The sequence below is a fragment of the Falco naumanni genome, chromosome 24 (genome assembly GCF_017639655.2).
Source record: "Falco naumanni isolate bFalNau1 chromosome 24, bFalNau1.pat, whole genome shotgun sequence".
Taxonomy (NCBI): Eukaryota; Metazoa; Chordata; class Aves; order Falconiformes; family Falconidae; genus Falco; species Falco naumanni.
The window spans coordinates 269,316-293,131 of NC_054077.1; the positions used below are offsets into that span (position 1 = coordinate 269,316).

At 62.8% G+C, this 23,816-nt stretch overlaps 6 protein-coding genes across 15 annotated transcripts; 3 read left to right on the top strand and 3 right to left on the bottom strand.

The window, feature by feature from the left end:
• Positions 1-1,767: 1,767 nt before the first annotated feature.
• On the bottom strand, positions 1,768-7,014 carry MGAT1 (alpha-1,3-mannosyl-glycoprotein 2-beta-N-acetylglucosaminyltransferase). 7 transcript variants are annotated; one of them, XM_040578162.1, is made up of 3 exons: positions 6,899-7,014; positions 5,451-5,714; positions 1,768-3,384 (listed from the first exon to the last, which is right to left on the bottom strand). In XM_040578162.1, exon 3 carries the CDS (start codon positions 3,353-3,355, stop codon positions 2,030-2,032), a length of 1,326 nt encoding a protein of 441 aa, XP_040434096.1. In that variant the 5' UTR covers positions 3,356-3,384; positions 5,451-5,714; positions 6,899-7,014; the 3' UTR covers positions 1,768-2,029. The 7 variants fall into 7 exon arrangements, 6 of the variants coding, with proteins under 6 accessions (XP_040434096.1, XP_040434097.1, XP_040434100.1 ...); XM_040578163.1 differs by lacking the exon at positions 6,899-7,014 and adding an exon at positions 3,902-3,965 and having other exon boundaries at positions 5,451-5,956; XM_040578166.1 differs by lacking the exons at positions 5,451-5,714; positions 6,899-7,014 and adding an exon at positions 4,508-5,054.
• A 226-nt stretch (positions 7,015-7,240) lies between these two features.
• On the top strand, positions 7,241-8,697 carry POLR1H (RNA polymerase I subunit H). Of its 2 annotated transcripts, none has more exons than XM_040578202.1 (5): positions 7,241-7,303; positions 7,767-7,898; positions 7,993-8,093; positions 8,373-8,482; positions 8,602-8,697. In XM_040578202.1, exons 2-5 carry the CDS (start codon positions 7,769-7,771, stop codon positions 8,624-8,626), a joined length of 366 nt encoding a protein of 121 aa, XP_040434136.1. In that variant the 5' UTR covers positions 7,241-7,303; positions 7,767-7,768; the 3' UTR covers positions 8,627-8,697. The 2 variants fall into 2 exon arrangements, with proteins under 2 accessions (XP_040434136.1, XP_040434134.1); XM_040578200.1 differs by having other exon boundaries at positions 7,251-7,326.
• Positions 8,698-9,240: 543 nt separating this feature from the next.
• Positions 9,241-11,955, top strand: PPP1R11 (protein phosphatase 1 regulatory inhibitor subunit 11). The gene is made up of 3 exons (XM_040578198.1): positions 9,241-9,789; positions 11,045-11,153; positions 11,264-11,955. Exons 1-3 carry the CDS (start codon positions 9,721-9,723, stop codon positions 11,503-11,505), a joined length of 420 nt encoding a protein of 139 aa, XP_040434132.1. The 5' UTR covers positions 9,241-9,720; the 3' UTR covers positions 11,506-11,955.
• A 2,687-nt stretch (positions 11,956-14,642) lies between these two features.
• On the bottom strand, positions 14,643-18,748 carry LOC121080261 (E3 ubiquitin-protein ligase TRIM39-like). Its single transcript, XM_040578157.1, has 7 exons — positions 18,667-18,748; positions 17,010-17,902; positions 16,380-16,475; positions 16,073-16,303; positions 15,531-15,553; positions 15,295-15,416; positions 14,643-15,193 (listed from the first exon to the last, which is right to left on the bottom strand). The coding sequence occupies exons 2-7, from the start codon at positions 17,421-17,423 to the stop codon at positions 14,646-14,648; spliced, it is 1,434 nt and encodes a 477-aa protein (XP_040434091.1). The 5' UTR covers positions 17,424-17,902; positions 18,667-18,748; the 3' UTR covers positions 14,643-14,645.
• A 49-nt stretch (positions 18,749-18,797) lies between these two features.
• Positions 18,798-20,027, top strand: RPP21 (ribonuclease P/MRP subunit p21). 3 transcript variants are annotated; one of them, XM_040578196.1, is made up of 5 exons: positions 18,798-18,908; positions 19,157-19,248; positions 19,349-19,431; positions 19,667-19,771; positions 19,873-20,010. In XM_040578196.1, exons 1-5 carry the CDS (start codon positions 18,804-18,806, stop codon positions 19,899-19,901), a joined length of 414 nt encoding a protein of 137 aa, XP_040434130.1. In that variant the 5' UTR covers positions 18,798-18,803; the 3' UTR covers positions 19,902-20,010. The 3 variants fall into 3 exon arrangements, with proteins under 3 accessions (XP_040434130.1, XP_040434129.1, XP_040434131.1); XM_040578195.1 differs by lacking the exon at positions 19,349-19,431 and having other exon boundaries at positions 19,873-20,027; XM_040578197.1 differs by lacking the exon at positions 19,667-19,771.
• GNL1 (G protein nucleolar 1 (putative)) lies at positions 19,984-23,690 on the bottom strand. The gene is made up of 12 exons (XM_040578098.1): positions 23,583-23,690; positions 23,372-23,495; positions 23,154-23,284; positions 22,585-22,778; positions 22,420-22,491; positions 22,134-22,326; positions 21,951-22,046; positions 21,543-21,746; positions 21,015-21,193; positions 20,778-20,925; positions 20,400-20,540; positions 19,984-20,287 (listed from the first exon to the last, which is right to left on the bottom strand). Exons 1-12 carry the CDS (start codon positions 23,656-23,658, stop codon positions 20,076-20,078), a joined length of 1,770 nt encoding a protein of 589 aa, XP_040434032.1. The 5' UTR covers positions 23,659-23,690; the 3' UTR covers positions 19,984-20,075.
• Positions 23,691-23,816: the final 126 nt, after the last annotated feature.

The following is a 23,816-nucleotide window of genomic DNA, read 5'->3' on the forward strand; positions in this document are numbered from 1 at the left end:
CGTTCCTGCGGGGCTCGGCGCGGTTCGAGGCCGGTTTCTAACGAGCTTCGCGAGCGCCACCCCACCCGCGCGCCGCTCCCGCCAAGCCCCCGCGCCCCGCCTCCGCGAGGCTGCCGGCGCACTCTGATTGGCTGCCTGCCCTCCACCGCAGCACCTCATTGGCTGCTCCTCCCCGCGCGGCCCCGGCGCTAGGACCACCCTCAGGGGCGGACCTAGGTGGGAACCGCGAACCCGCGAGGCGGGGCCGGCGCGGAGGAGCGGACCTGAGTGAAGACCGCGGTGCCCCCGCCAGGGCGGGGGCGTTGACCCTGCGCTGCTTCCTCGTTGAGGGCCATTTTAAGTGAGAAAAGGGCAGGTTCGGGGGGCGGCTTTGCGACTATTCGGGTCCATAATCGGCGGCTGTTTATAAAAAATGGGGCTCAAAAGGCACTTTTTTTAATCGCCAGCTCGTGAAACCCAAAAGACACTGATTTGAGCATATTTCACCCCAAAAAGCAGCTCCTGTGCAAACTGGGGGTGCGTATCAGTGATTTAAATCCTGGTTTTGGGCGGGGGGGTGGGGGTGGGGTGTGACATTGTCTGCATTTCCTCCAGGGAGCAGCCAGCATGCTGGGAAATGGGGATTTTCTGCCTCCAAATTTTCCTCCACAGGAAAGAAACCCCCAAACTGGAGAGGAATTGGTTAATGAGAGGGGTTCTGCGCTGCAGCCTGGAGTAGAAAGTGCAGGAAAACCCCGTAACCCCCTTCTTTTTGGGTGGACTGTCCCCCTTTTAAGTGAAAATAAAAAGATGTGGTGTATTCAGCACCAGTAGTGGTAGTGGTGAGGAAACGGCTCCAAAAATATCCCTAAACCCACACAGATTTAACCCAAATCCTGCGGGGGCGGGGGCCATAAATCCCTCCCAGTGTTACCACTTTGCCCAGTCCTTCCTGCCCCATTGGCCATTCCCCCTCCTTTTATCCCAGTTTCATGCGATAAAATGTCATAATTTCATTTCTTCCATTTCGTAATTCCCCCCGTTCTGAAAAGAGGCTTTTTCTTCCCAAAACAAAGCTGAGCGGGATGCTTCTCCCCCCCCTAAACCCCTTGCTGCCCAACTCCCCCCAGAAAAGCCACACCCGAGGGGTTCTTTCAGATAAAAAGGGGGGCTTTTTTTAACATAAAAAGGGCTTTTTAGCACCAGAAGTGATGCCTCCTCCAGACCCCTACACTCCAATCCTGGAACATATGGGGCAGAACATATAGACTGGCAAGCAGGCTGTGGTGTAGGGCCTAACTAGAGCGAGGGGAGTATATGGACTGTGACATAGGGCCTGGACATAGTGCCAAGACCCTACAGCCCCATATAGGGACAGGATCGCATAGCCCAGACCATATGGCCCCATATAGTAGAGCATATATATGTATAGATGGTTTATATATAGGGCCTAGACCCCACAGCCACCCACAGGGACTAGGGCACAGCCCCTTATTCAGGTCCTAAACCCCACAGCCCGATCCAGGGCCTGGAATATAGGGTCAAGACCATACAGAACGCAGGGTACCTAGGCCTGTATAGACTCCCACAGATCTGTATAGACCCATATAGCTGCGTACGGACCCCCACAGACCTGTATAGCTGCCCATAGGTCAGTTTATGGCCTGCAGCGCCCAGAGCATTGTGCTGAATATAGGGAAGAGGGCGTAGAGTGCAATGCAGGGCCTGGGTGGCACCGACAGCCGGGCTGAGTGATAGTAGCAAAAGAAATCTAAATTTTGGGGCGGGTAGATTTTAGGAGTTTTTTTGCCTTTTATTCTGGAAAATAATTTCTCCACTCAGAGCTGCCTTTGCCCTGAATTTCCCCCATCACGGCACCGGAGAAGCGGCAGGCGAGCTGCACTTTGCTGCATGCCAAATCCTCTCCACTAAAGACACATCAAAAAAAAAAAAACCAAACCAAAACCGACAAACAGTTATGAAAAAGGGGGACACCCACCCACCCCCAAAAAAACCCCCAAAACCACAACAAGCGGAGCCACAGCACCCGCTAACTCCAGCTGGGATCATAACCCGTCCAGTCCGAAGGAGGCGCGAGATAAACGCGACGTCCCCGATAGACGAAGCTGACAATGCCGCGGTAACCGGCGCGAGGGACACCGGATTTGAGGTCGTCCATCAGCCCCAGGGCTTTGGCGAAGGCTTTGAAGGAATCGCGGCCGCCGTACTGCAGGCGGACGGCGCCCAGCTCCCGCCGCCGGTTCCCTTGGAGATCTTCCACCCTCACCTCTGGCGCGGCGTAAACCTTGGGGAGGAAAGAACGTTCATACTCTTCCTTTTTGAGGTAAGAAAGATCCAGCTGGGTAAAAGGCACGAAACGGTCATTAAGTTTGATAAATTTTAAATATTGATCGAAAAATTGCCCGTGGCTCACTCCTTTACGACCAAACGTCATCGTACGGGAAACTTCGGGGCGGATGCAGGAACGATCTCGCCGCTGCTCGGGTTGACGCATCCAGTCGTCCCAAAAAGCTCGTGGCCATTTGGGTTCAAGTTCATCCCAAAGTTCAGCTAAAAGCAACCAACCGAGACCGGGAAAAAAATCAGTCCGATAAAGCAATTCAGCTTGTCCAACGTCCACCATTTGCTCTTTCCCGTTGTCGTTCCACGCAGAGATGCACCAGAGGCTGCGATCGGCGAGGAGCAGCGGGAACGCCGCCTGGAAATACTCGAAAAAATCCGGAGCAACTTCTAAATCATCCTCCACCACGATGGCGGCGCGGTAACGGAAGGTCCGGAAAACCTGTCCTAACGCCCAACGGTAATGCCGAGCGATTTTATAATAACCTTGGAATTTACGGTGCTCTGCCGGCACCGGGATATCGCTGAGATCGGGTTGTCGGATATGAGCCACGGCGTCGCCGTAGGAGGCGATGACACGAGCCGTCTCGGCGTGGCCGCAGTCCTGGCTGACGATGACGGGGAAACGTTGCGCCGAAGGTCGGTACCGTAAGAGTTTATCCAAGCACCGCCGGACGGTGCTGCGGTCACAAGCCATCACCAGGACGGGTAACACCGTGGCAGCGGGATCGGTGAGTTGCGGTGGGGCCGGGGAGGGCGGGGGGGGAGGGTTGGGGGTGACTCGAACCCCGCGCCGCTGCCCCCACAACCCGCTGTAACGGTGGATTTGGCGCAGGAGTTCTTTTTGCCGTTCCAGTTCGGTTTCAGCATCTTGAGCCAAACGGATCACTTCTGCCGTCAGCCGGTCGCCTTCACCGGGGGAGGCCGGGCGGCTCCAGAGGAAGAGGAGGAGGAGGCCGTTCCAGGCGATGAAGAGCACCGCCCCCCACACCACCAAGCTGCTCTTCTTCAGCATCCTTCAGCGCTCACTCCCACGCCATGGACCTGGGGGGGGGGGAAACACATGAGGAGGGGGGAGGGTTAACAGCGAGGGGACCCCCCTGTCACCCCCAAACCGGTGCTGAAGAGGGACAGGGACGCCTCGCAGTTGTGTCACCCCAAAACACGTGGGGAAACCTTCCCCCCCCCCCCCCCCCCCCGACTCCACCAGCCTCCCAAAAGGAGGAACACCCCCCCCGCGGGGAGAGGAAGCGAAACCGCGGGGCCCCGGAGCCTCCCACCAGAAACGTGGCATCGCAGAGATACAAAAAACCACCTTAAATAAGGGGAAAAAATGCAATAATAACCCCGAAACCCACATCTTGGTGCGGGGAGGAGGGGGCAGAGTCCGCTCCTGTCAAACATTAACCCAGCAGCCAGCTCAGGTGAGGATTTGCCACTGTAAGGTGAGGGGGTGGGTGAAACGGGGGTGGTTTCTGTTGGAAAAACGGGGACAAATAAAATATCAAATTTAAGTACTAAAATCTTCGCAAAGTCAGGTTTTCAGAGAGTTTTTACTCACCCGGAGCCCGGCCCAACTCCCGCCGGCGGAGGCAAGATGTCAGCGCGGGCAGGAATGGGGAGGACTGGGGGTGGGGGGGACGGGGGATGGGGGGGGGAAAGGGGAATTAAGAGGGGGGAAAAAAAAAAAAAAAAAAAGGAAGAGGGAAAAAAAACAAGAGGGGAAAAAAAAAAGTGATTGCTTAACTCCAGGGAAGGAGCGGCACGGGCAAGCGGCTCAAGGGTTAACACTGCCGCAGGCCACGTTGGCGGGCGGAAAAAGGGAATTAAAAGGAAAGAAAACACCCGGAAAAGGGGTATTAAAGAGGAAAAAAAGGGAAAAAAGGGGTGTAGAGCAGTAGGAAGGAGAGTGAGCCCAGCAGCACCACATTTTGGTCCCCCCAGGAGGGGAAGGGTGAAGGCAGAAAGTGCCGGCAGTGCTGAGAGCCGCCGGCGCAGTTCCCCCTTCCCGGCCCTGAAAGCCTCATCTGGCCCCGGAAAATCAGCTGGAAAGAAGAGGTGGGGAAAACAAAAAAAAAAAAAAAAAAAGGTGAAAAAAGTAAATTTCGGGGATCTGGTGCTTCTTAGTTGGGTCCCTGTGGAGAAAGACCCTGGGATTAAGCCGTACCTGCGGGGCCGAAAGCAGCTCAGCCTCGTGGCAGCCCAAAACGCCAGTGTTTTGGCGGAGAACGAGGGGGTTTGGCCCAAAACACGGGTGTTTTGGCCCAAACCGAGAGTGTTTGGCTCAAACCGAGGGTTCAGCTGTGGTTTTACCCAGCGTTTCTCAGCAGCGAGGCAGGAGCCAGCGGCGAGGCGCTGAGTAAGCAGAGCTGGGGATTTTCCCTGCCCTCAGCTTTGCTCCAGGGGAGACTCCGAGCGAGCGATACTTACTCAAATTAAATCCTCCAGTGCCCCAAAATCCCCCCAAATCCGGGGACGGGGGCAACATTCCCCCTATTTTTTCCCCTCAGGGGCTTTTGGAGGTGAAACACCTCAAATCCAAACACTCCTGGAGTTTTGGGGAAGATTTTAAGCTCCTTTCCCTCGTCACAGCATCCCCCAGAGACACCAAAACCAGCAGATTTTGGGCAAACGCCCACTGGTTTCATGCCACCACCTCTAAATTACTCATTAAATATTCTTTTTAATTATTCCAGGCTCCTTTTTTGCACCCTGGGGGAAAGCAGCTCCAGCCTCAACACCACCAAAACCACCTGGAAGGGACCAAGGAAGCGAGCACTGCTTTCAGGGATCCCCCCACCCTGGTTTTTCACCTCATTTTTCCACCTTTTTGGCTTCATTTCAGGCAGGACGATGCCAAAATAAACCACAACAACTCAGCTCAATGCAAACAAACCCTCGTCTTGGGCAAAACTAATCTCTTCTCCCATGGGATTCTCTGCTGAGTGTCACCCCAGCGCCTCAATCTTCCTGAAAATCCAATTTTTTTTTTTTCCCCCCTTTTTTTGCTTTTCAGTGAGATTTTAACCCCCTTTCAGTGGGAATTCGCAGCCGAGCAGACAGGAAAAACATTTCGCTTCTCTCTCCGGGTTAAAAGCCTCGGGGTTTACCTGGTTGCAGCTCGCTCCAGGGGGAGGGGGGTCGCTGGGGTTCCCCCCTCCCCCCCCTTTTCCAGAGCTGCCTGGGAATCCCTGGGGAATTTGGGGGGGGTGGGGATGAAGTTGCCACTTCTCTCCTGTCAGAGCTTCGTCAAGCAGGGGGAGGTCAGGCCATGGCAGCGGCCGCGTCCATCTGTCTGTCCGCTGGCTCGGGGCTTGGCATCCTCCAGTCCCCAGCCATGCTTTTTTTGGGGGGGGGGTTGTCTCCAGGGAGCTCTAAAAGTGGGGAAGGAGAGGTTAAAATGCCCAAATTCTCTCCCACCCCCCTTTTATGGGGGTGGTAGTGGTGGAAACAGTCCCCCCCATATCTCCCCAGGGATGGTGCAGCCCCCCCAAAATCCCTGAGGAGAGGAATTCCTGCAGGAAGTGGGGGGCGGCTTCCTCCCTGCCCCATAGGGACACGGAATTATCCCCGCCCCCACTCTCTAGGAGATACAGGACCCTCCCCTGCCCCTCCTGACACCCCTAGAGGGGTCAGAGGGCACCCCCCCAGCAGCCCTACTGACATCCCCGTAGGGATCAGATGAACCCCCCCCACCCCAGCCCCATAGCAGCCCCCCAGCCCCTCCTGACACCTCCGTATGGGGATCAGAGCCCCTCCAGCTCCTCCTGACACCTCGGTGGGGATCACAGGACCCCCCCCCCCCTCCTGACACCACTACAGGGCTCAGGGGAGCCCCCCAGCCCCATAGCAGCCCCCTCAACACCCTTATAGGGGTCAGGGGAACCCCCCAATCCCTCCCGACACCCCTATAGGGCTCAGGGGAGTCCCCCACTAGTCTCTTGTGACAGCCCTATAGGGATCAGAGGAGCCCCCCCCCCAACCCCAGAGCAGCCTCCCCAGCCTTCCCAATCCCCTCACAGGGGTCAGGGGAGCCCCCCATTCTTTCTGACACCCCTATAGGGGTCTGGAGAGCCCCCCCAGCCTCTCCCACGAGCCCTATAGGGATCAGAGGAGCATCCCCCCAGCCCCATAGCAACCCCCCCGCCCCTCCTGACACCCCCATACAGGGATCAGAGGAGCCCCCCAGCCCCCGTGCAGCCCCCCAGCCCCTCCTGACACCCCCATACGGGGATCAGAGGAGCCCCCCAGCCCCCGTGCAGCCCCCCAGCCCCTCCTGACACTCCCATATGGGGATGAGAGGAGCCCCCCGGCCCCCCAGCGGCCCCCCCAGCCCCTCCTGACACCCCCATATGGGGATGAGAGGAGCCCCCCGGCCCCCCAGCGGCCCCCCCAGCACCTCCCGCCAGCCCCGCAGGGGACACTGAAGGCCCCCCCACCCCTACAGGCGACACAGGTCCCCCCTGCAGCCCCGAGGGCCCCCCCCAGTGCCCCCCCCCCGGCGCCCGCAGGGCCAGCCCCGGCCCCGCTGCCCGCCCCAGGGCCCCCCCCCCGGTACCAGCGGCGCCTCCCGGCAGCGCCCGCCACTTCCGCCCCGCCCCACCGGAAGCGACGCCATGGCAACGACAAAGCTCCGCCCATGACTCCGCCCCTCCCCACCAGGCCACGCTCCCCTGCGGTCGGGCCACGCCCCCACCCAAATCACGCTCCCGCAATGGCGTAGCCACGCCCCCTCCCCGCTAGGCCACGCCCCCTCCCGGGCTTCCCTAATGAATTAACGGCGACTTAATTAATCAACTCCTTGGCGCTTCCTCTAATCAGTCAATTAACACGAGCTTAATTAATCAATCCCTGGGGCTTCCAACAATTAACGTGGCGCTCCGCAAGCTTGGGAAGGGGGAAGTGACGTAGCGGAAGGGGTTTGACGGGGCGGGGCGGGAGAGTCCCCCCTGCGCGCGCTCAGGTCGGTTTGGGCAGCGCGGGGAGGTTCGACTTGTCTGCTCTGGGGGGTACTGGGGGGCGATGGGAGGGACTTGGGGGGGGATGTGGCGTGTTGGGGGGGGGCTTGAGGGGATGAGGGGCACTGGGGGGAGCAATGGGAGGGATTGAGGGGGCGGTGGGGGGCTATAGGGGGGATGTGGGGCACTGTATGGGGGATGTGGGGCACTGGGGGGAGCACTGGGTCGGTGGGGAACCGGGGCAGTGGGAGGCAATGGGGATGCTGGAGGGGGCACGTGGCACGGCGGAGCTGGGGATGATGGGGGGTTGCCTGTGAATGGGGGGCCAGTAAGGTGATGGGGGGGGGGGGGGGGGTGACTGGGGGCTCTGGGATGGTGAGAGTCAGCGGTACCAGGGATTGAGGGCGTGCTGAGAGGCGAGGACCCCTCCCTTGACACCCCCACAGTTTTTGCTCCCCACCCCCCCAGGCATGGAGCTGCCCCCCTCCTGTTTCCAGTCTTCCCTGGATTTCTGCCCCGAGTGCGGCTCCGTCCTGCCGCGGCCGGGCCCCCATAGCACCATCCGCTGCCCCCGCTGTGCCTTCACCCTCCGCAGCGCTGGTCAGTGGTGGTGGGGGGGGGTCTGGGCATCTGGGTCTCTTCTGGGACATCCCCCCTCCCAGCACCCCTTGACTTCGTTTCCCCCCTTCCCCAGATTTTGAAGGTAAAATCATCCGCAGCACCATAGAGTTCAACCGGCTGGACCCCACGGCGGGGAGGGGGCCGGATCCTGCGCCCCGCCTTGAGGGGCCGCTGGTGAGTGCTGGTGGGAGGGGGGGGGGCAAACCCTGCTGGGAGAGCCCCCCACCCCAAAAAAAACTACAGCAGGGGGGCTCAACTGCCCCTGGAACGACGCCCCCCACCCCAACTCTGGCCCATACAACCCACAACACTCCCTGGGCCAGGATATTTGGGGGTTACCCCCCCTAAGTTGGGTTTAACCCCCTCCCTAAGCCTTAGGGGGGTGGGGGGGGGGGGTATCAAGTCCCCCATGCCCAGAGCAGGGGATAACCCCCATAATTTTGGGGTGGGCAGGTGGAGCGGCGGTGCCCGCGCTGCGGCCACGAGGGGATGGCGTACCACACCCGGCAGATGCGCTCGGCCGACGAGGGCCAGACCGTCTTCTACACCTGCCCCCGCTGCCGGTGAGGGGCTCCCCCATTTTGATCTCCCCCCCCCCATTTTTATACACACCCCTCTCCCCAAGCCACGGAGGGGGGACGTGCCCAAACCCTCCCCTAACTGCTGCTTCCCTTCCATGCAGGTTTCAGGAGAAGGAGGATTCGTGACTGGGTATTTGCTTCGCTCGGGGGTGTTTGCCCCCTCCCATGTGGGTAATAAAAGCCCCCCAGGGTTTTTATCCGTGGCTGTGCTTGGGGGTGTCTCAGTTGCCCCCTCCCGACACCTCTTCAGCCCCATCTGCCCGCCCCAGTCTCTGAATTACCCTTCAGCTCCTCTCTGCCCACCCCTCAGGGCTTATCTGACCCCCCAAAACTGCCCCCCAACCCCCAGCACCTATCTGCCCCGCAAATGCGCTGACTGTCCCCCCCCTCCCCGCCCAGCCCCCGGGCCCTACATACTGTTCCCTTGGCCCCTATCTGGCCCTCTAAGCCCCTGAATTAACCCCTTTACCCCCCCAAGCTGCTCCCTTGGCCCCTATTTGACTCCCCTAGCCCCTGAATGTCCCCTCAGACCCCCTCTACACTCCCCCCCCCCCCCAACTGCTCCCTTGGCCCCTATTTGACTCCCCTAGCCCCTGAATGTCCCCTCAGACCCCCTCTACACGCCCCCCCCCCCCAGACTGCTCCCTTGGCCCCTATTTGACTCCCCTAGCCCCTGAATGTCCCCTCAGACCCCCTCTACACTCCCCCCCCCCCCCCCAACTGCTCCCTTGGCCCCTATTTGACTCCCCTAGCCCCTGAATGTCCCCTCAGACCCCCTCTACACGCCCCCCCCCCAACTGTTCCCTTGGCCCCTACTTGCCCCCTTCAGGCCTTATCTGCCCCCGACCCTGAATTGCCCCTCCAGACCCCGTCTACCCCCTCCAACTGCCCCCTTGGCCCCTATTTGCCCGCCCCAGGCCCTGGAGTGCCCCTTCGAGCCCCCTCCGCGCCCCCAAGGGCCGGGCAGCTCCGCGCATGCGCGCCGCAGCCGTACGGCGGAAGTGAGGCTGCGCGGGGGGGAGCACGTTGCCTGACGGACCTACCGGAAGTGCCGCCGCCGCCCGGAAGTGGGGGCGGTTGTGGGCGCTACACCGGGGCGGCGGCGGCGGCGAGAGCGGCCCGGCCCGGCCCTTCCCGGCGCTCCCCGCCCGCAGCGGGGCCTCGGCGGCGGCCGGGAGGCCCCCACCGGCCCCGGGGCACCGCACCGGCCGGCCGCAGCCATGGCGGAGGCAGCGGACAGCGGCGGCTGCGGCACCGCCACCGTCACCGAGACCGGTGCAGCCGAGCCGGTAAGGCCCGAGGGGGCTATAGGTGCCGAGGAGGGGCTGTGGGTACCGGGGTGGGGGGCTATAGGTGCTGTGGACGGGCTGTGGGTACGGGGTAGGGGGCTATAGGTGTCGTGGATGGGCTGTGGGTACGGGGTGGGGGGCTATAGGTGCCGAGGAGGGGCTGTGGGTACGGGGTGGGGGGCTATAGGTGCCGAGGAGGGGCTGTGGGTACGGGGTGGGGGGCTATAGGTGCCGTGGATGGGCTGTGGGTACCGGGGTGGGGGGCTATAGGTGTCGTGGATGGGCTGTGGGTACGGGGTGGGGGGCTATAGGTGCCGTGGAGGGGCTGTGGGTACGGGGTGGGGGCTATAGGTGCCGAGGAGGGGCTGTGGGTACCGGCGTGGGGGGCTATAGGTGCCGAGGAGGGGCTGTGGGTACCGGGGTGGGGGGCTATAGGTGCTGTGGATGGGCTGTGGGTACTGGGGTGGGGGGCTATAGGTGCTGAGGAGGGGCTGTGGGTACGGGGTGGGGGGGGGCTATAGGTGCCGTGGAGGGGCTGTGGGTACGGGGGGGGGGGGCTATAGGTGCTGTGGACGGGCTGTGGGTACGGGGTGGGGGGCTATAGGTGTCGTGGATGGGCTGTGGGTACCAGGGTGGGGGGCTATAGGTGCCGAGGAGGGGCTGTGGGTACGGGGGGGGGGGGGGGCTATAGGTGCTGAGGAGGGGCTGTGGGTACGGGGTGGGGGGCTATAGGTGCCATGGAGGGGCTGTGGGTACCGGGGTGGGGGGCTATAGGTGCTGAGGAGGAGCCAATACATACCTGAGAGGCATGTATACATACTGGGGGTGGGGCTATAGATACTGAAGGGGGGCTGTAAATATCCCGGGGGATTTATAGATACTCATGGGGGGCTAAGGATGCCGGGGGGGAGCGATACAGACTATGGAGAACTATAGATACCAGGCAGATCTATATGTACCGCGGGGGCTATAGGCACCCAGGGCGGGCTATAAGCTGCAGGGGGTTATGAACACCCAGCAGGGTATAGGTGGGGGGTGGGCGTGTGCTGTAAACAGCCAGGGCACCTACAGAAATGGAAGGGGGGGGGGGGCATGACAGGAGTGGGTGCAAGGCCAGTGTTGGGGGACGACCAGAGGGCTGTTTTGGGGCAGTGTCAGAGCCCCCAGGAGGGGTTGTTCTCGGGGGGGGGGGAGGGGGGGGAGGGGTCCCTGCCATGGTGTCACGGCGCTGGTGACACCCCCCTCCCCCTTCCAGGAGAACCGCAGCCTGACCCTGAAGCTGCGCAAACGGAAGCCAGACAAGAAAGTCGAGTGGTCAAGCGACACCGTCGACAACGAGCATTTGGGCCGCCGCTCCTCCAAGTGTGAGTGGCCCTGGGGACGCTGTTGTCCCCCTCCCCAGACACCTGTGTCCCCTCTGGAGACACCCGTGTCCCCTGACATCCCCCCCACACCATTAACCCCCCCCCCCCAGGCTGCTGCATCTACGAAAAGCCACGGGCGTTCGGGGAGAGCTCGACAGAGAGCGAGGAGGAGGAGGAGGAAGAGGAGGCGGCAGTGACAAGGGGAGGGGATGAAGGCTGCGGCCACCTCCACTGCGTCCGGGGACATAAACGGGGGCGGGGGCGGCAGGGGGGGGATGGGGGGGGGATGCCGGGGGCTGGGGGTGGCCCCCAAGTGCTGCCCCCTGGGCCCCCCACCCCTATGGAGCACTGAGGAGCCCTCTGTGGAGGGTCCCAGCTCCCCCTGCCCCCCCACTGCTGACCCACGGACCTCCCTGGCTGTCCCTTACTGACTCATGAGCCCCTCCCCACGTCCCCCAACCCCAAATATTGACTCTGGGCTTGAACCATACCCCAAAAATCACTCCTACCACGTCACCTCGGGGGTCAGCGCCCCCCCAAATATTACTGCCTGAGCCCCCCCTTAAATCGATACCTGAACCCCTCAGCTCCTGAAGACCCTCCATCCCCAAAATGCCAGTCCTGTTTCCCCCAAATTGAACCCCCCCCCTTCCGAATATCACTGCCTGAGCCCCCTCCAAAACACCAATTCCTGCTCCCCCCCACACACACATACACCCCAGTGTTTGGGGGTGGCATTTTGGGGTGTCCCCACCACCCCTCCTCGTGGCACCTGTGGGCATTAAAGGTGGCACCGCTGCGACTGCTGCTGTGGTGCTCGTGGAAGGGGGGAGATGGCGTTTATTGGGGGGGGGTGGGGTGGTGTCAGCGAGGAGGGAGGAGGGGGGCAGCTTTTGGGGGGTTCTTCCCCGCTCCAGGTGCCTCCTCTGGGGATGGGGGGCGTAGGGGGGCGGCATCAGCTCGGAGCTGGGCCCCCAGGCTGTGGGGAGAAGGGGAGGGGGGGGGGTGTTAGTGCAGGATGTCATTAAAAGGGAGGGGACAAAACACAACAAATGTGGGGCAGGAAGCCCGTGGGGCAGAAGTGTCCCCAGGATGCCACCAGACCGGGGTGTGTCCCCACAGGAGGGACAAGGTGCCACCAAAACAAGTGTCACTTCCCAAAAATGTCACCCAGCTGGATCAGGCCCCACCCAGCACGTGCACCAGGATGCTGAGGTGTCGTCGTCGTCGTCCCCCCCCACTGCCCCAAGGCGACGGCGAGGTCACCTGGGCTGTGGTGACACCTGGCCCCGGGGGGGGGGGGGGGGGGGGGGGGGCCTCAGGTGTCCAGGCATGTGAGGGACAGGGCACAGGGTCACAGCTGGATGCCTGGGTCCCCCAGCACCCCCGAAGAGCTGGGGGCACCTCTGGGGCCCCCCTTAGCAGCACAAGGTCCCCAGCCCCCCACGACACCTGGGTCACACCCCCCCAGCCCCCCCAAATCCCTCTCAGACACCTGGGTCTCCCCCCAGAAGCTCTGGGTCCCCAAGGCTCCCCCCTCCCGCCCCGTGGGGGGGTGTGTGTCCCCCAGCACCCCTGGATCAGCCCCCCCCCTCCCCTTGTCCCCCAAGTCCCTTCCAGCCCCACAAATGCCCCCAGACACCTGGGTAACCCTAAATTCCCCACCCCCCAGCCCCCCCAAGATGCCTAGGTGCCCCAAATTCCCTGTGAGCCCCCCAAGTGCGCCTGGATGCTTGGGTCCCCAGGTTCCCCCCCCACACCTGATTCCCCCAGATGCCCCCCAGCTCCCCCAAACACCTGGGTCCCCCTCAGACCCCCCCCCCAAGTCCCCCCTGCTCCCCTTTACCTGCAGCGCTGTGGCCGGCGGGGGGGTCCGGGCGTTCCCTGAGCCAGACGCTGGGCGATGCGACTCTCCACGGCCAGAGCCACGGGGGTGCGGAGGCGGCGGGGGGCGCAGGGCAGGCAGCACCGCGGGCAGGAGAAAGCAGCAGCGGGCTCGCCGGGGTGGGCAGCGGGCAGGCAGCGGCGGCAGCAGCTGTGGTTGCAGGCGAAGAGGACGGGGTCCCGCAGTGGCTGCCCGCAGGCCGGGCACAACGTGTCCCGCACCAGCTGGGCCAGCGGGCCCCGTTCCGGTGGCCCTGAGGGGGCCATGGCGTGTGGAGGCGTGTGCGAGGCGTGTGCGAGGCGTGTGCGAGGTGGCGAGGACGGCCCACGCGTGGGCGATGGCGGGGCGGGGATGGGGAGGGGCATGGGAATGCGGGGATGGGGAGGGACACGGGTGGGGGGACAGGGAGAGGGACGCGGGCACACGGATGGACACATGAATGTGGCGACAGGGGGGGACATGGATGGGGGGGACACACAGAGGGGCGTAAAGAGACAGGGAGGGACACGGACACGGGGGAACAGACACGTGGGGAGGCACAAACTGATGTGGGGACACATGGGGGACACAGAGGGACACGCACGGGGCCAGGGACACACGGGTAGAGGGACACGGCCCTGCCACACGCCCGCACCTACCGCCACACGCCCCTGGTGCTGCCGCAGAGCCGGACCCGGCTGGTGCCAGACGCTGGGGAAGGCGATCCGGAGCCCAGTGGTGCCGCAGAGCTCGATGGCAAGGAGCAAGAGCCTGGCGGTGCTGGATGTCGGAGAGCCAAATCCCGGCGGCGCCGGAGCAGTGGATGTCGGAGAGCCAAATCCCGGCGGCGCCGGAGCAGTGGATGTCGGAGAGCCAAATCCCGGCGGCGCCGGAGCAGTGGATGTCGGAGAGCCAAATCCCGGCGGTGCCGGAGCAGTGGATGTCGGAGAGCCAAATCCCGGCGGCGCCGGAGCAGTGGATGTCGGAGAGCCAAATCCCGGCGGCGCCGGAGCAGTGGATGTCGGAGAGCCAAACCCCGGTGGCGCCGGAGCGGTGGATGTCGGAGAGCCAAATCCCGGCGGCGCCGGAGCAGTGGATGTCGGAGAGCCAAACCCCGGTGGCGCCGGAGCAGTGGATGTCGGAGAGCCAAATCCCGGCGGCGCCGGAGCAGTGGATGTCGGAGAGCCAAACCCCGGTGGCGCCGGAGCGGTGGATGTCGGAGAGCCAAATCCCGGTGGCGCCGGAGCGGTGGATGTCAGAGAGCCAAGCCCTGTTTATGCCGGAGCACCGGATCCTGGCAGTGCCAGATGTCCAAGAGCCAAATCCTGGTGGTGGTGCCGGATTGCCAGACCGTGGCAGTGCTGCATCTCAGCGAGCCAAATCCCAGCCGTGCCGGAGCACCGGATCCCGGTGGTGCCAGATGTCAGAGCGCTGAACCGCAGCAGTGCCGGAGCACCGGATCCCGGTGGTGCCAAACATCAGAGCGCCAAAAAACTCTGTCTATGCCGGAGCACCGGATCCCGGTGGTGCCAGATCTTGGGAGAGCCAAACCCCATCTATGCTGGAGCGCCGGCTCCTGGCGCTGCCAGATGTCATCAAGCCGAACGCCACCGGCACCGCTTTCCCCCTCACTCCCAGTCAGTGGGTGAACGGATGACGAGAGGCGCCGCGTTTTTCCTGCCGGCACGGATCCCGGGATAGAAAAGCGGCCAAATCTTTTCAGTGAAAGTATCGGTGAAGGTATAAATGTGGGAGCGATCCGTGACGTTATAAAAAGCCACTTTGCCGGCCTCGTAGTCCACGAAGACCCCCACCCGCTTGGGTTTCACCCGCACCGTCAGCGGGGTGAAGGGGGTGGTGGTGGCTGCGTATTTATTGCCGTTCCAGAGCCGTACCCGCCAATATCCCGTCTCCGGCAACGGCGTTAATTCCCCTTTCCGACTCACTGAATCCTTACAAACGCCGAGCGCCCAGTGGGTTTTGTCACCCACTTCCACCTCCCAGTAATGACGCCCAGAGGTAAAACCCTGCGCTGCCAAAACGCAGGGGTAGATGGTGAAACGCCGCGGGGTATCGGGTAAATCCCGGGGTCGAACTTCCACGAAACGAACGCTTTTCCGATCTTCCGATAAAACCAGGTTGGGATGCGCTGTGTCGGGATCCAACGTCACCTCGCCTGGATGGCAACACCAGGAAGGAAAGGGGGGAGGATTTAGGGGGTGGGGAGCAAGGGGAGGGGGGGGGGCCCGGCTGCGGCACGATGCGGGGTTTCCTCACCGATGAGGCGCCGGGTGATTTTCCGGAGGGTGAAGTATTGCCGGGGGAAACTGCAGAAGTTTTTCTCCAGCTCGATGGGGACGGAAACCGGTTCTTCCACCGGCACTGCCGCCGCCTCGCACCTGCCGGCAGCCCCAGCGGAGGTGGGACGAGCCAGCCGCCGCACCCCCAAATCCCGCTTTCCTGCCCCAAAACACAGCCCGGAGAGCAGCACGAATCGCCTGCACGGTTCTTACCTGGCCAGGGTGTCCTTTATGTCCTGAAACAGGGGGAGAGCAGGAAAAAAAGGGGGGTTAGGTGCGCTAGAACCCCCTCAGAGTCAACCTCGGGGGCAGGATCAGTCCCAACAGCAGGGATCCCAGCCCCAGGAATCCCGTCCCTGGCCACGATCCTGATGCTGACCCCATTCCCAGTGTTCCTGGTGGTGATCCCATCCCCAACACCGATCCCCTCCCCAGTGATCCCATCCCTGGGGGCAATCCTGTCCCCAAAACCAATCGCATTCCCGGTGATCCCACCCCTAAAACTAGTCCTGTCTCCAGGGATGATCCTGTCCCCAAAACCAATCCTGTTCCTGGGGATCCTGTCCCCAGGGGGGATCCGGTCCCCAAAACAGATCCCATTCCCGGGGGCTATCTCCCCAAACTAATCCCACCCCTGGTGATCCCCTCCCCAGCAACAAGCCCGTCCTAGGCCCACCGCAACCCTGCCGCTGCTCCCACCCCCAGCGGTGATCCACCCGCCGCTAATACTGATCCCGCTCCCGCTCCCGCCCTACCTTGAGCATCTCGGCGCCCGACTGCAGACACTTCTCCTCCAGCTCTGCCACGAGGGCGGCCAGGACCCGGCGCTGCTCCCCGAGCCGAGCCAGGTTGGCCTGAAGCCGCTGCAGGATCTCGCGTTCTTCCTCCTCCAGCCGCTGCAGCAGCAGCCGCTCCTCCTCCTCCAGAAGCTGGTGAAGCTCCTCAAATTCCCGGGCGATGCGTTCCCGCCACAGGGCCACCTTCCTCTGCCGGGAAAAAGGCACCAGTGAGCGCCAGGAGTTGCTGGGATCCCCCTGGCATCCCCCGGCACCATCCACCTGCCTTCAGCTCGCTGGGTTTCTTCTCCTCCCGCGCTCGGCAGCCGGCCACTGCCTCCAGCTTCCGCTCCAGCGGCTCCAGGCAGCGCTGCAGCTTCTCCTGCCAGGAGAGGAGAGAGGAGGGCAGGCAACGGGATGGGACCCCCTTCCCTGAATGCCTCCTCCAGCCCCGAATCCCTCCTCTGCCAGAGCTGAGCGAGTGGTGACCATGTGGAAGGCCTCGAGGAAAGGGTTCGGGGCTAAGCCCCACGGCACGGAGCTGCAGGTGGGGACTAGCGAGGGTCTAATTCCCTCGGATGGTCTCGAGGAAGAATTTGGGGCTTAAAATGGAGACGGCGAAGAGCTGCTGCCCAAAATTTCTCCACAAAGAGCCTCGGGGCAAGCTAAATTCCACCATCAGGGTCGGAAATGGAAATACGGATGAGCCGTGGCCAAATTCCTTACACAAACAGTCCTCGGGGAGAGAGTCTGGGGCTAAATCCCATCAGGAGGGCCTGAAAGCAGAGACTGGGATGAGTTACACCTGAAACCCCTCCACCAGCTGCCCTGGGATCAATCGTGGGACTAAACCCGAGACTTGGGGACACACTCCCCCTTCACCCCGCCAGGATTTCGCTCTCCCCCATCCCCCCACCTTATACTCGAGGGCCGCGTCGTCGAGGGGGACGAGGGCGTGGGCGCGGTGGGCGTGGGAGATCTCACAGAGCAGGCAAACGGGGGCTTGATCGTCGCGACAGAACCGGGCCAAAGCTTGGCCGTGAGCTTGGCAGCGACTCTCCTCCCTGGCTTTCCGTTTGGCACCGCGAAGCTGCCGGGCGGCTTCTACCATATTCCCCAGCTGCCGGTTGGGCCGAAGGGCACGATGGCGAGAGGTTTTACGGCAGACGGGGCAGGGGAAATCGCGCGCCAGCTCAGCCCACCAGCGGGTGATGCAACGGCGGCAGAAATTGTGGCCACATTCGATGATGACGGGATCTTGCAGGTATTCCAGGCAAACCGAGCAGCTGGCTTCCACCTGCAGCGTCTCCAGGGGGTCAGCACCCGACATGACGGCGCTGCCGTTGGCCCCCCTGAATTTGGGGTGGGGGTGGGGATGGCTGGGCTTGGATCAGGGGGATTGGGGAAGGGCTGATGGGAAGGGGAGGGTTGGAAGAAGTTTTGGGGTGAAAAGAACTTAAATCCCTGAAGGCGATGAGGCGGTTTTAGTAAAAACGTGACAGTAAGGTGCGGCGATGTGCGTTCCAAGTGGTTTTGGGGAGAAAACAGCTCAGTTCAGTCCAGGTGATGATATCGTTTGGGTGCAAAGCGATCCTGAGGCGGCGGCGCGGGTTCAAAGGGGTTTTGGGGCAAGGCAAGACCAGCTCAACTCCATCAAGGTGATGATGTCATTTTGCTGCGGAGGAATTCCCAGGCGGCGGTGCAGGTTCAGCAGGGTTTTGAGGTGAAACCAGCGTAATTCTCTCAAGGCGACGACGTCATTTAGCAAGGAGGTGACACCAAGGTGCTAGTGTGGTTCCCAAGTGCTTTCTGGGGGGAAACCAGCTGAATTCAGTTAAAACAAGAACACGCTGCCGGCAGTGCCTGTATAGGAGTCGCTGTAGCAGAAGTTCTGGGGGAGCCCTATATAGCAGTTGCTATAGGGAAGGCCTCTATAGGGGACTCCCTGCCCAGGGGGAGCTCTATAGGGGAGCCCCTATAGAGATATATCACAGGAAGAGGCTCTATAAGGGTATAAGGGATTCCCCAAAGGGATGGGGGCCCTATAGGAGTGCCCCTATAGAAAAGGAGCCCTAAACACTGGATGCCCTTTAGGGAGGGGGGGTACCTAGTTTACTACAGAGGATTCCCTATAGAAAAAGGGATGAATAAGGGGACACTCATTACAGAGGGGAAGTGCATGGGTCCCTATAGGGGAGTCCCTATAGAAAAGGGGACGCGTAGGGGCCACCCCACACAAAGATGTTGGGAGTCCCTATAGGGTTGGCTCTATAGGAAGGATCCTTAGAGGGGACACACCACAGGAAAAGGCCGTACCAGGATCCCCATAAATCGTGTCCCTACAGGAAAGGGCCCTATAGTGGAGGCTCTGGGGGCGGGAAGCTGTTCCGGGTCGCCATAGGGGTCCCTACAGGGGACAGCGCTCAGGGGTGGGCCGTGCCGGGGGTCCCTACAAGAAGGGCTCTATAGGGGACACCCTATAGGCAGGGGCCGTGCCGGGGGTCCCTGCAGGAAGGGCTCTATAGGGGACACCCTACGGGGGGGGAGTCGCGGCCGCCTACGCCCCCACTCACCGCCAGCCGCCGCGCCGGGCCCAACGCCGGAAGTGACGACACAAACCCGCCCACCGTCCCGTGCTGGTGGCGCCCTCCCGCCCCTATTTGCCAGAAGAGCAGGGGGAGGCCCCGCCTCCCGGGGCCGGTGCCGACCAATGGGAAGAGTCGGCTCCGCCCAGTGGGCAGGGCCAACGCGGGGCGCGATGGCGGCACCGGTGCGGGATCGGGAAGCGCTGCAGCGGCTCAGTTTCCTCTTTCAGGTGGGGCGGGGGCGCCTGGGGGGGGCGGTGGGGGTCCGAGGGAGCGGGGTGAGGCCTGTGGGTAATTATAGGGGTCTGGGGGAGGGCTGTGGGGGGGCTCTATGCAAGCTATAGAGATCTGCGGGGACTTGGGGGGGAAAATGAGGGGCTCAGGGGGGACTCTATGGGGCAGGGGGTGGACTGTGGGGCTGGGGAGGGTTATTGGGGCAGCAGAGTGGGGGTCTGCAACTGTGCTCACCCCTCTGCAGGCTGCACACTGGGTGCTGCCCCACAGCCCTGCCCTCGCCCGCTTCTACTGCAGCACCCAGCGAGGGGCCGCCCGCCGCCTTGTCCTGCGCATGTGAGCTATGGGGACTTGGGGGGCCACCCCACAGCGGGGTGGGGGGTGGTGGCACGATGGGGATCCTGACCCCCCGTATTGTGCACATGTTCCCACACAGGGCACCTTCGGTGAAGCGGGCCGTGTGCCGCCGCTGCTGCTCTCTGCTGCTGCCTGGGGCTGGGGGCTGCGTGCGCCTGCGAGGTGGGACTTGGTGGGGGCTGCATCACTGCCCACCCCGGGGGGTGTTTGAGGCAGGGGAGGCAGGGACAGGTGGAGGGGAGAACAGGGGTCATCCCAGGGGGGTATGGGGTTGTGGGGAGGTGGGGAGAGAGGTGAGGGGGGTAAAGAGGAGTACCCCCTATGCCTGGGGTCCCTGGGGGGCTGTGGGGCAGAAGGAGGGGGGGGCCTGAGCCTGACCCCCAGGTCCCTGCCACAGGAGGGGGTCAGCCCCACATAGTACTGCACTGCCAGAGCTGCCGACGCCGCCGACGCTACCTCTGCCAGCAGAAGCACCGCCCCCTCGGCCAGGCCACGCCCACCGGTCAGTGAGGGGCGGGATGACGCTAATAGGGGTGGGCCTAAGCCAAATAAGGGAAGAGGTGGGTGGGGCTGTCAGATCCATCACGCCATCTCTCCCCCCAGGCCCTGCCCCAGAGGACAGCCCGGCATGAACCCTACCCGGCAACAGAGCCCCGACGTGACCTCCGACTGGTCCGCACAGAAGCTGCCTTTAACCAATCAGGAGGCACTGGCTGCAGAAATAAACCTCCCTTTATTTCATATATGGTATTAGCACAGTGGTATAATGTCTTGACCTCTGATTGGCTCCGCCCCGAGGGGCGGGGCTAACACTCATCCTCTCCCAGCAGCGCAAAGGGGTTGTGGCCAGTGCTGGCAGGGGGCGTGGCCTCCACAGGCTCCACCTCCTCACCGCTGTCACTCCCCTCCTCCTCCGAGGTGGACCCCTCCCCAGGGGGGGCCGAGCCCCTCGCACCTGGGTCCCCCTGCTCCTGCAACGCCGCCAGCGCTGCCGTCTCAGGGTGCTGCTCCCACAGATCTGAGGGGGGAGAGGAAGGCACCGTGACCCAGCATCCCACTCAACCTCCCCCTCCCCTTCCCAGGGTGAACCTGGCAGCCCCCGAGGCTGGGAATGGTGCTGGGGGGCTCACCCTTCTGGGCGGCGTAGCCAGGGGGGCGCAGGCAGAGGCGGAGTCGCCCATCTGCTGCCAGCCGCAGGATGCTGTTGGCCGCCCGGTAGACATCGTTACGGGCTGCCTTTGCCGTCTTGTAGCCTCGCTTCTCAGCCCAGGCTGAAGAAAACACACATAAAAAAATAACAACAGTAAATAATAAAATAATAAATAGCAAAAAGTACTAAAATCATATATATAATAATTAATAAATAGTACCAAATAGCAAATATCTAAAAAACAACAATATCAATTGTTATTGTTACTAAGAAATTAACCAATGGCAAAACTAAGTAACTAATGGCAAAACAAAAAAAACCCTCCAATTTTAATTAATTCCCACCACAAACAGTGCACCTTCGCAGATGTCCCAGGCGGTCCAGCCGGCGGCGGTGCTGGGAGGCCGCAGCTGGAGCAGCAGTGGCAGCGGGAGGCGGGAGGCCAGGAAGCCCACGGCTGAGTAGGGCTCCTGCAGCTGCGAGATGGGGTAGACGCCCGCCAACACCTTGGGGAGGGGGGGGGGGGCACAAACAGGCAGGGCTCAGCAGGAGCAGGCGAGGCTCTGTAAGGGCTGGGGAGGGGGCTGGGACCCACCTGGAGAGCCGGGGGGGCGTGGGAGGGGAAGACGAGGCCTGGGCAGTCACAGAGTCGGACACGGGGGGTGAGGAAATGCGTCTGGAAGTAGCGGGTGCGGCCAGGGGCACGGGAGACACTGACAGCGCTGCGCCCCACCAGCGCATTCAGCACCGAAGACTTGCCCGCGTTCGGCAGGCCTGCGGGGAGGAGCCATGCCTCCTCAGGCCACACCCCCTCTCAGGAGCCACACCCCCCTAGGCCTCACCCCCACAGCACAACAGAACGCCAACATGCTCCCCTCCTCTTCACCTGGTGGGCAAGGACACCGCCATAAGCCCCGCCTCCAGGGTCAGCCCCCACTCCTATCTGCCATAAGCCCCACCCCCTACATGAAACCCCACTCACAGATAAGCCCCCACCTTTCTAGGCCCCCCACCCCCTCGATAAAGCCCCACCTGATTAGGCCCCACCCCCTGACAAAGCCCTGCCCCTCAGTTAAGCCCTCCCCCGTTATGCCCCACCACTAGGCCAAGCCCCGCCCCTTACCAACACAGCCCAGCGTGAGGATGCCATGCCGGTAGCGCTCCCACTGCCGGGGGGCCACCATGGCGCCAGCGCTGTCCTCGTCATCGTCACCCGCCTCCTCACCATCCCCCACCTCCTCCTGCTGCTCTTCTTCCTCCTCTTCCTCTCCCCGTGCCGCTGCCTCCTCTGCCCGGTCCAGCCACGCTCGCCAGCTGCTCAGGTCCACTGCAAAACCCATGGTGGGTGATGGAGGGCGCGCCTGGGGGACCCACCCCAGCACCCAAAGGGATCCCCCCCCCCCCCAAACACCGCCTGCCTGGGACACCCATCCCACCACGAAGCTCAGCAAGGTTTGCATTACACAAGGAGTGGATGGAAGACCCCACCCCACTCAGCCAGCACCCATGGGTGCTCCCCTTCCTAGCTCACCTTCTCCCCCTACAATGCTCTCACAAGCTTCCAGCAGCTGCCGGGGTCCCACAGCTCGGCTCCATCCACCCCCCCGCCTCTGCCGCCGTTGCAGCCCTGGGGGAGAAACAATGCGGTGGTGGTGGGCGTCAGAAACCCTGGGTGTGTCCGTCCCCTCCCAACCCTGACCAACTGGGTCCCTACCAGACGTGGGGGTCCGTTGGGGGGCAGAGGTGAAGGGGACAACGCGGGCGGAGGGGAAGCGGCGGCGCAGGAGGTGGCTCCAGGCGGTGGCCACAGCAGGCGAGGTCAAGTCCACTTTGTTAAGGATGAGGATCAAGCCCTTCCCCAGCTCCCGCGTCACGTGCGTGGCCAGCGCTGGCGGCACATTCAGTGCCTGAGATGGAGCAGGGAGACACATGGGGGGTTAGCTGCACCCCTGTAGCCCGATTCCCCCCACCCTGGATACCTGCCTCCTCCTTGGACTCACCGGATGCCGGGCGTCAGTGATGAGGAGGATGATGTCAGACATTTCCAGCACCCGCCAGAGCTGCCGCCATGTCTGGGCAGGGTGGGGGACAATGACACAGTGACCCTTCCACCCCGTAACACCCCCATGATGACCCCTCAGGATCCCCCGCACACCCCCTCTCACCTCCAGGTTGTGCTCGAATGGTGCCACACCTCCTCCATCATCGTCACCATTGCTGCCCCCCTCCTCAGCCCCCCGGGGGTGCTGGTCCTCCCGGAGGGATCGGAGGAAGGCACTGAAAGCTGCCTCCTCCCGCACACGCAGCTCCTCCGGGCTCATGGCGAAGCTCCAGGGTGGCCGACGTGGGAAGTCCAGCCCTAGCATCCAGCAAGCTGGGTCCCAACAGCCCTGGGACCCCCCTCCAGGGGATATTCACCCATCCCAGGAACTATTTGCCCTACCTGGGGGCCACTTCCCTCCCCCCCCATGTTCCTACTTGACCTCTCTGGGCCTACCACAACCATTTTTAGCCTCCATATTTAAGCCAATTTACTCTTAGGTGATTAACTACACCCCCTCCTAGGGCAAATCCCCCTCCCCGGGTGTTAGCTACATCCCCCAGCACTTAACTACACCCCCCCCCCCCCCCAAAAGCCCTAGCCCTACTTTGTCTGCTTATCTGCCCCCTCCTCAAGTTACTTATCCCCCTGCCGGTGTATTTTCCCCCTTCCCCAGGTCTTTCAGCCCCTCACCAAGGCCGTAGATACTATCAGGGTCCAGCTCAAGGGCGGTCTCGGGCAGCAGCTCCAGCAGCTCCTCCTGAGCCCGGCGCCGGCGGCGCGCCAAGGCTTCGGCCCGCGGCCCCCCCAGCTGCAGCCGAAACCTGCCACATACCGAGAACTCACATAGACACGCGGGTCCCTCTCACCTATCCGGGCGCCCTGCACCGCCCCGGGCCTCTCACGGTTACCTGCCGGGGTCGTGGCGGCAGGGAGGGGGCCACGGGTCTCCCGCTTCAGCCGGGGCCGCATCGCTGCCCCGTTCCCGGCTCCCACTGCGGCTCCCCGGGCCCGAGTCCGGCCCTGCCGGGGCATCTGCGGACAGAGAACGGAGTGTCAGGGCCCAGCCGGCCAACGCTACCCGGGCCCGGCCGACACTCCAGGGGCCCCGGCCCCGCTCACCACCCCGTTTCCGTTCGCGCCGATCGCGCAGCTGCTGCTTCTTCCGCTTCGCGCTGAACGGCCGCTTGCGAGGCATGACGGGAGCTCATGTGCCGGGGCGGAGCCAGCCGCAGCCAATAGGAGCTGCGGAGGGCGCGGGGAGGAAGGAGGAGTAGGAGCCAATGGGAGGGAGGATTACCTCAGCGCCGGGGCGGGACTAATCGCTGAGCGAGCTAATGGTAGGATCATCTAGCC

Bases quoted from the DNA above. Each gene is read 5' to 3' on its own strand.
- MGAT1 (XM_040578162.1), bottom strand. From the start codon at position 3,355: ATGCTGAAGAAGAGCAGCTTGGTGGTGTGGGGGGCGGTGCTCTTCATC.
- POLR1H (XM_040578202.1), top strand. From the start codon at position 7,769: ATGGAGCTGCCCCCCTCCTGTTTCCAGTCTTCCCTGGATTTCTGCCCC. The intron at 7,899-7,992 runs GTCAGTGGTGGT...CCCCTTCCCCAG, and splicing joins CTTCACCCTCCGCAGCGCTG to ATTTTGAAGGTAAAATCATC. The intron at 8,094-8,372 runs GTGAGTGCTGGT...TGGGGTGGGCAG, and splicing joins CCCGCCTTGAGGGGCCGCTG to GTGGAGCGGCGGTGCCCGCG.
- PPP1R11 (XM_040578198.1), top strand. From the start codon at position 9,721: ATGGCGGAGGCAGCGGACAGCGGCGGCTGCGGCACCGCCACCGTCACC. The intron at 9,790-11,044 runs GTAAGGCCCGAG...TCCCCCTTCCAG, and splicing joins AGACCGGTGCAGCCGAGCCG to GAGAACCGCAGCCTGACCCT. The intron at 11,154-11,263 runs GTGAGTGGCCCT...CCCCCCCCCCAG, and splicing joins GGGCCGCCGCTCCTCCAAGT to GCTGCTGCATCTACGAAAAG.
- LOC121080261 (XM_040578157.1), bottom strand. From the start codon at position 17,423: ATGTCGGGTGCTGACCCCCTGGAGACGCTGCAGGTGGAAGCCAGCTGC. The intron at 16,476-17,009 runs GTGGGGGGATGG...CTCTCCTGGCAG, and splicing joins ACGCGGCCCTCGAGTATAAG to GAGAAGCTGCAGCGCTGCCT. The intron at 15,417-15,530 runs GTAAGAACCGTG...GGCTGCCGGCAG, and splicing joins ATAAAGGACACCCTGGCCAG to GTGCGAGGCGGCGGCAGTGC.
- RPP21 (XM_040578195.1), top strand. From the start codon at position 18,804: ATGGGAAGAGTCGGCTCCGCCCAGTGGGCAGGGCCAACGCGGGGCGCG. The intron at 18,909-19,156 runs GTGGGGCGGGGG...ACCCCTCTGCAG, and splicing joins GGCTCAGTTTCCTCTTTCAG to GCTGCACACTGGGTGCTGCC. The intron at 19,249-19,666 runs GTGAGCTATGGG...TCCCTGCCACAG, and splicing joins CGCCGCCTTGTCCTGCGCAT to GAGGGGGTCAGCCCCACATA.
- GNL1 (XM_040578098.1), bottom strand. From the start codon at position 23,658: ATGCCTCGCAAGCGGCCGTTCAGCGCGAAGCGGAAGAAGCAGCAGCTG. The intron at 23,285-23,371 runs GTAACCGTGAGA...GGTATGTGGCAG, and splicing joins TGCCGCCACGACCCCGGCAG to GTTTCGGCTGCAGCTGGGGG. The intron at 21,194-21,542 runs GTAAGGGGCGGG...TCCTCCCCGCAG, and splicing joins CCTCACGCTGGGCTGTGTTG to GCCTGCCGAACGCGGGCAAG.